Source organism: Coregonus clupeaformis, chromosome 6, assembly GCF_020615455.1.
Source record: "Coregonus clupeaformis isolate EN_2021a chromosome 6, ASM2061545v1, whole genome shotgun sequence".
Classification (NCBI taxonomy): Eukaryota; Metazoa; Chordata; class Actinopteri; order Salmoniformes; family Salmonidae; genus Coregonus; species Coregonus clupeaformis.
Genome location: NC_059197.1, coordinates 30,066,524 through 30,074,968, shown reverse-complemented (window position 1 = coordinate 30,074,968; position 8,445 = coordinate 30,066,524). Strand labels below are relative to the sequence as shown.

Genomic DNA, 8,445 nt, shown 5'->3' with positions numbered 1-8,445 from the left:
TGACAGACAAAATGAGAAAAGAAAATCCAGAAAATCGCATTGTAGGATTTTTTATTTATTTATTTGCAAATTATGGTGGAAAATAAGTATTTGGTCAATAACAAAAGTTTCTCAATACTTTGTTATATACCCTTTGTTGGCAATGACACAGGTCAAACGTTTTCTGTAAGTCTTCACAAGGTTTTCACACACTGTTGCTGGTATTTTGGCCCATTGCTCCATGCAGATCTCCTCTAGAGCAGTGATGTTTTGGGGCTGTCGCTGGGTAACACGGACTTTCAACTCCCTCCAAAGCTTTTCTATGGGGTTGAGATCTGGAGACTGGCTAGGCCACTCCAGGACCTTGAAATGCTTCTTACGAAGCCACTCCTTCGTTGCCCGGGCGGTGTGTTTGGGATCATTGTCATGCTGAAAGACCCAGCCACGTTTCATCTTCAATGCCCTTGCTGATGGAAGGAGGTTTTCACTCAAAATCTCCGATACATGGCCCCATTCATTCTTTCCTTTACACGGATCAGTCGTCCTGGTCCCTTTGCAGAAAAACAGCCCCAAAGCATGATGTTTCCACCCCCATGCTTCACAGTAGGTATGGTGTTCTTTGGATGCGACTCAGCATTCTTTGTCCTCCAAACACGACGAGTTGAGTTTTTACCAAAAAGTTATATTTTGGTTTCATCTGACCATATGGCATTCTCCCCAATCCTCTTCTGGATCATCCAAATGCACTCTAGCAAACTTCAGACGGGCCTGGACATGTACTGGCTTAAGCAGGGGACACGTCTGGCACTGCGGCGTAGTGTGTTACTGATGGTAGGCTTTGTTACTTTGGTCCCAGCTCTCTGCAGGTCATTCACTATGTCCCCCGTGTGGTTCTGGGATTTTTGCTCACCGTTCTTGTGATCATTTTGACCCCACGGGGTGAGATCTTGCGTGGAGCCCCAGATCGAGGGAGATTATCAGTGGTCTTGTATGTCTTCCATTTCCTAATAATTGCTCCCACAGTTGATTTTTTCAAACCAAGCTGCTTACCTATTGCAGATTCAGTCTTCCCAGCCTGGTGCAGGTCTACAATTTTGTTTCTGGTGTCCTTTGACAGCTCTTTGGTCTTGGCCATAGTGGAGTTTGGAGTGTGACTGTTTGAGGTTGTGGACAGGTGTCTTTTGTACTGATAACAAGTTCAAACAGGTGCCATTAATACAGGTAACGAGTGGAGGACAGAGGAGCCTCTTAAAGAAGAAGTAACAGGTCTGTGAGAGCCAGAAATCTTGCTTGTTTGTAGGTGACCAAATACTTATTTTCCACCATAATTTGCAAATAAATTCAATACAAATCCTACAATGTGATTTTCTGGAATAAAAATTCTCAATTTGTCTGTCATAGTTGACGTGTACCTATGATGAAAATTACAGGCCTCTCTCATCTTTTTAAGTGGGAGAACTTGCACAATTGGTGGCTGACTAAATACTTTTTTCCCCCACTGTATACATATGAGATGAGTAGTGCAAGATATGTAAACATTATTAAAGTGACTAGTGTTCCATTTCTTAAAGTGGCCAGTGATTTCAATAGGCAGCAGCAGCCTCTAATGTGCTAGTGATGGCTATTTAACAGTCTGATGGCCTTGAGATAGAAGCTGTTTTTCATTCTCTCGGTCTCAGCTTTGATGCACCTGTACTGACCTCGCATTCTGGATTATAGCGGGGTGAACAGGCAGTGGCTCGGGTGGTTGATGTCCTTGATGATCTTTTTGGAATTCCTGTGACATCGGGTGCTGTATGTTTCTTGGATGGCGGGTAGTTTGCCCCCAGTAATGCATTCGGCAGACCACACCACCCTCTGGAGAGCCCTGCGGTTGTGGGCGGTGCAGTTGCCGTACCAGGTGGTGATACAGGCCAACAGGATGCTCTCAATTGTGCATCTGTAAAAGTTTGTGAGGGTTTTAGGTGCTAAGCCGAATTTCTTCACCCTTCTGAGGTTGAAGAGGCTCTGTTGCGCCTTCTTCACCACACTGTCTGCGTGGGTGGACCATTTCAGTTTGTCGTGATGTGTACGCCAAGGAACTTGAAGCTTTCCACCTTCTCCACTGCGGTCCCGTCGATGTGGATAGGGTGGTGCAAGCTCTGCTGTTTCCTGAAGTCCACGGTCATCTCCTTTGTTTTGTTGATGTTGAGTGAGAGGTTATTTTCCTGGCACCACACACACGCACACACACACACACACACACTGAATTGAAGTAGCTAGCAAGTTAACACATCATCACATAGTAACCTACAGGCTGTATATGATGGTTAGCACAAAGACACACAAACTCTTACTAACGTTGATAGCATGTAGCAAGCCTACCGTTAATGTTGCAGTAGGTGAATTAATAACAGATGAATCATGAATTAATAATAGATTAATTAATAGATAGTAGATGAATAGAAAGAAGTTAGAAGGGTGAACTCCTATTTTAAAGGGACAGGAAGTGTTTGCTGTACATTTGGCCAATGACAGATATTTCACATTTAACCCCACCCACTTGTGACAATCAAAATATCAAGTTGTTGCTTTTTATATGCAAAAAACAAGATAACAAAAACAAACAATGTCTCAATTTTAAAATATAATTTAAAAAAAAGGCAATTTGTTGTTTTGTTTATCTGACAAAAACGAGATACCAAAAAATAAGTCGTTTTTCGTTTTTGAAAAAAAAACGTGAAAACGAAAAACGGGCCGTTTTCACGTTGCCGTTTTACATCGGAAAACGATTGGCCAGGATATACAACACTACTGCCTCAAATATCTTTCAGCAGGAACACTGAAGAGAGGATACATCGCAGTTTAGAGAGGGTGAGTTTAGAGAGGGTGTTGGTATGTTCCATGTAGCCTATTCATTATGTTGTTTTTAAATAACCTATGCTAAGTGTGCTTCTCTTGTACTGTTCAATTGGCCAAGTGTCCCCTTTAAATACAGTCATCTGTCCTGCTACAGAACGCTGCTGCATAGGAATTAATGTTTTGCCAACTTGCTTCTTATGAATAGGATTTATTTATGCAACACATAGATGCTTTAAATATTTGGCCGATGGCCTTAATATGCTTAAAGTGAAGGAGTATTGTAAGAGGCATAGAAGAGTGAAGTTTATCGGGAAGGCGACCAACAAACGGTGTGTTTTTATTTTGAATCAGTGAATGGGTTGACAGGGAGGTATTGTTTGCTTTAAATCCGATTACCATCCCTCTCAAACACCCCAGGGACATTTTATTCTCTTTTAAAAATAGTTTAAAGAGGGAATGACCAAACACTTTCTCAACAACACATTTCTTACCACCGTTGTCAGTCTGTTGTTGTAACCCTTTGTGAGGTTGTCTTCCATCCAACCAGTGAAGGTGTCAGTGGGGCACAGCAGCACAAAGGGGGGGTCTCCCACCACCACTTGTTCTGTTGTATCTTTCTCCTCAAACCACAGCACAGATCAGTTCTTCAAAAGCCATTATTCACCCTAACAATTTGGTAAAATACCCATGGGGTGTGTCTGACATTTAGCTAGCTTGTTACACAGACTGTGTGAATGTGTGTGATAATAATAATTTGGGGGTTGCTTATATTTTGTCTATTACACACAAATGGAAATGTTTCTTGCATATCCCAACTCCCACTGAGACACCAGCGAGGCAATTACGGTTAAGTACTTTGCTCAAGGGCACGGCGACAGATTTTTCACCTTGTCGGCTCGAGGATTCAAACCAGTGACCTTTCGGTGACTGTTTCAACACTCTAACCTCGAAGCTACGTGTGCGTGTGTGTCTGTGTGTGCAGCCTTTGTGAGAGTGCATGGCTGCTTGCATATGCGTGTTTCTCTGTGTGCTACTTGATAAAGCTGGTATTTGGTCTCATTTGTTAGCTATGACTGGCTGTTGTGGCAACCCATTCTTTCACCAGACACTGTCAGAAATGTTTTGTCTTTCTTTAGATAAGGGAAAGTGGTCGGATATTAGTGTGTGTGTTTGGGTGTGTGTAGGCCTGGCTCGCAGTTGGCGTTCCAATTCATCCCAAAGGTGTTCGATGGGGTTGAGGTCAGGGCTCTGTGCAGGACAGTCAAGTTCTTCCACACCGATCTCGACAAACCATTTCTCTATGGACCTCGCTTTGTGCACGGGGGCATTGTCATGCTGAAACAGGAAAGGGCCTTCCCCAAACTGTTGACACAAAGTTGAAAGCACAGAATCGTCTAGAATGTAATTGTATGCTGTAGGATTACAATTTACCTTCACTGGAACTAAGGGGCCTAGCCCGAACCATGAAAAACAGTCCCAGACCATTATTCCTCCTCCACCAAACTTTACAGTTGGCACTATGCATTGGGGCACGTAGCGTTCTCCTGGCATCCGCCAAACCCAGACACTGACTGGCTGATCTTGAAGTGTGATTCATCACTCCAGAGAATACGTTTCCACTGCTCCAGAGTCCAATGGTGGTGAGCATACACCACTCCAGCCGACACTTGGCATTGTGCATGGTGATCTTAGGCTTGTGTGCGGCTGCTCGGCCATGGAAACCCATTTCATGAAGCTCCCGACGAAGAGTTATTGTGCTAACCTTGCTTCCAGAGGCAGTTTGGAACTCGGTAGTGAATGTTGCAACCGAGGACAGAATATTTTTTACGCGCTACGTGCTTCATCACTCGAAGGATGAGCCATTGTTGTTCCTAGATGTTTCCACTTCACAATAACAGCACTTACAGTTGACCGGGGAAGCTCTAGCAGGGCAGAAATTTGATGAACTGCCATGTTGGAATGGTGGCATCCTATGGCGGTGCCACGTTGAAAGTCACTGAGGTTTTCAGTAAGGCCATTCTACTGCCAATGTTTGTCTATGGAGATTGCATGGATGTGAGCTCGATTTTATACACCTGTCAGCAATGGGTGTGGCTGAAATAGCCGGATCCACTAATTTGAAGGGGTGTCCACATACTTGTGTATATACAGTACTAGTCAAAACTTTGGACACACCTATTCATTCCAGGGTTTTTCTTTATTTTGACTATTTTCTACATTGTAGAATAATAGTGAAGACATCAAAACTATGAAATAACACATATGGATTCATGTTGTAACCAAAAAAGTGTTAAACAAATCAAAATATATTTTATATTTTATATTCTTCAAATAGCCACCCTTTGCCTTGATGACAGCTTTCCACACTCTTGGCATTCTCTCAACCAGCTTCACCTGGAATGCTTTTCCAACGGTCTTGAAGGAGTTCCCACATATGCTGAGCACTTGTTGGCTGCTGTTCCTTCACTCTGCGGTCCGACTCATCCAAAACCATCTCAATTGGGTTGAGGTCAGGGGATTGTGGAGGCTAGGACATCTGATGCAGCACTCCATTACTCTCCTTCTTGATAAAATAGCCCTTACACAGCCTGGAGGTGTGTTTGGTCATTGTCCTGTAGAAAAAGAAAATGATAGTCCCACTAAGCCCAAACCAGATGGGATGGCGTATCGCTGCAGAATGCTGTGGTAGCCATGCTGGTTAAGTGTGGGAAATACACATGCAGAGATCATCCGTTCACCCACACCGCGTCTCAAAAAGATACGGCAGTTGGAACCAAAAATCTCCAATTTGGACTCCAGACCAGAGGACACATTTCAAGCAGGTCGCTTTTTCTTATTGGTGTCCTTTAGTAGTGGTTTCTTTGCAGCAATTCGACCATGAAGGCCTGATTCACACAGTCCCCTCTGAACAGTTGATGTTGAGATGTGTCTGTTACTTTTATCTGGGCTGCAATTTCTGAGGCTGGTAACTCTAATGAACTTATTTAATTGGAGAAGATCTTCTTGAAATTTTCCGGATTGACTGACCTTCATGTCTTAAAGTAATGATGGGCTGTCGTTTCTCTTTGCTTATTTGAGCTGTTCTTGCCATAATATGGACTTGGTCTTTTACCAAATAGGGCTATCTTCTGTATACCCCCCCTACCTTGTCACAACACAACTGATTGGCTCAAACGCATTAAGAAGGAAAGAAATTCCACATATTAACTTTTAAGAAGGCACAGCTGTTAATGGAAATGCATTCCAGGTGACTACCTCATGAAGCTGGTTGAGAGAATGCCAAGTGTGTGCAAAGCTGTCATCAAGGCAAAGGGTGGCTATTTGAAGAATCTCAAATATAAAATATATTTTGATTTGTTTAACACTTTTTTGGATGCTACATGATTCCATATGTGTTATTTCATATTTTTGATTTCTTCACTATTATTCTACAATGTAAAATTTTTTAAAAATATAGAAAAACCCTTGAATGAGTAGGTGTGTCCAAACTTTTGACTGGTACTGTATAGTGTATTTCAACTGGATAGGTAAGCTATTTCCACAGACACAGGGTTTTATTTAAAGTCCATAAGGAAAGGTAGATGTGGTATAGATATCCTGCCTGCCAGCTCTATTCATTCTGCCTCTAAATTCATGTGAGACTTCTGGGACAATCTGTCTGGTCAGTGTATACCTGAATAATCCAGGATTCATCCAATATCAGAACAAGCCATCACACTCTAATTTTAGACATTAATTTGATTCGCCCTTTCAGTTGAGTAATCTGTTGGGAGAGAAGTGGAAGGCAATTGTGGTGGGTGTGTCTGAACGCCTGTCTGGTGTTGAATGAGTCAGAGGGAGAGATTTGATCGCCCCCCCCATCTCACTGTGCACCCCTTCACACTTATCCTGATATCAGCTGAATTCGTGGTGTTATTAATAGCTGTCGGCCTCCCTCTCTCTCTCCTCTCCCTCTGCCCTAGTTGTTCTGTGCTTGTTGAAGCCGGTGACTATCTTTGGAAAATCTTGAATGCTTAAAAAAAACGAAGTTATAGTGTGTTTGTTGTGCGTGTGTTTCTTGATCCGTGTTTGTGTGTTTGTGTGAGTGTGTATATTTCTGTTGACCTCCACATCCTTCTATGTGTTTTGACCTCTCCAGACCTGAATGTGTTACCATGGTGACCACTCACACACACATCACCCTGTCACTCCTGCTGTTCCACATTCTCCCGGCCACAACGGCTCAGGTTGATGACCTCATCGATGACCTCATTGTCGCCACGAACCGCGGCAGAGTCCAGGGCACTCAGCTTCCCGTGCCAGGTGGTGGATATGTCAGAGCATTCCTGGGAATTCCCTATGGGAGCCCCCCCGTTGGGGAACTGCGTTTTCGCCCTCCTCAGCCTGCAGAGGGGTGGACAGGGGTACGACATGCCACCCGCTACCCCAACTCCTGCTTCCAACCCCGGGATATAACCTTTCCTGGTAGGGATATGATATCAGAATGATGACATAGGCCTGTATAGTAAACTGGCATAGCTTATTACACCTACATGAATGTATTGTATATGTTTGTGTGCCTTTAAACCTGTTGATGTTAGTGACGGTCTACAGTCATTGAGTACGGTTACATGCACGCAATAATGCGATTATTGTGGATAATCAGATTTATATATTAGTTAGATTAAAACATTTACATGGTTTTCAAGAAGAATGATCTCCCTAATAATCCTGTTTACATGGACACGTCAGAAATCAGGCTACCTGATGGCATTCTGATAAAGGCAGAACATCGCCAGTCAAAATAAACGTTGTACCACAGCGACCATGTTAATCTTGGGAAGCATGTTTGATAGCAAGCTTCTAAATGCATAATATCCTGTAGTCCACCAATTCTTCCTTGTAAGTGTCATCCATTGTGAGACTGAGTTTAAAACCTCCAACCCCTCATCCATCATATACAGTTTTAACTTGCAAGTTTCTGCTAATGATTAGATACAATTTTAAATCAATCATTTAAAGAAAGGGATTCTTCTTCAAGAGCTGAAGGGTGAGGGGTTGGAGCCCAACTGGGCACTGGGTAAAGATCAGGCCAGACATCACTGTCTCAGCTAATCCTTCACAACTTGCATTCTGGCCCTGGGTCATGGCAACATTTAACATTACATTTGGTTCTTAAATGTGTTACCTGTGTTAAACACATATTGCAGTAAAATGTCAGCATGAGAACAAAGCAACAGAATCAGTACAATGACTAAAACAACGGCTAGACAGTCAGGCTGCAATTGTTGACTCCCTCTTGGTCCAGTGTACAATTGCAGATTGTCTCTCCCACATGATTACTACCTTTACCTTTAATACACCAGGGGTCCAACAGAGAACCCACAATAGGGATAGCGGGGTTACTACTATTGTCAGGACGTGCATAAGCATCACAGACTTTGGGGGCTTTATACATCTGGTAAAAGGTCACGTCATCTGGTCTCTTTGGGCGATAGGTGATAAAGGGCAGGGATGACATCACACTTAGGGTGTAATTCACTCCCAGGGGGACCCCCATATACAGTGAGGGAAAAAAGTATTTGATCCCCTGCTGATTTTGTATGTTTGCCCACTGACAAAGACATGATCAGTCTATAATTTTAA

At 43.1% G+C, this 8,445-nt stretch overlaps 1 protein-coding gene across 2 annotated transcripts in view; it reads left to right on the top strand.

Annotated features, from left to right (window-relative positions):
• The first annotated feature begins 2,744 nt into the window (after positions 1-2,744).
• The window catches only part of LOC121567586 (cholinesterase), a 31,656-nt gene continuing 25,955 nt past the window's right edge, over positions 2,745-8,445 (top strand). For both annotated transcript variants that reach the window (XM_041877752.2, XM_041877751.1), the window contains exons 1-2: positions 2,745-2,832; positions 6,959-7,284. In XM_041877752.2, coding sequence (XP_041733686.1) covers positions 6,975-7,284 — 310 coding nt within the window. In that variant the 5' untranslated portion in view covers positions 2,745-2,832; positions 6,959-6,974. The remainder of the gene's footprint in view (positions 2,833-6,958; positions 7,285-8,445) is intronic.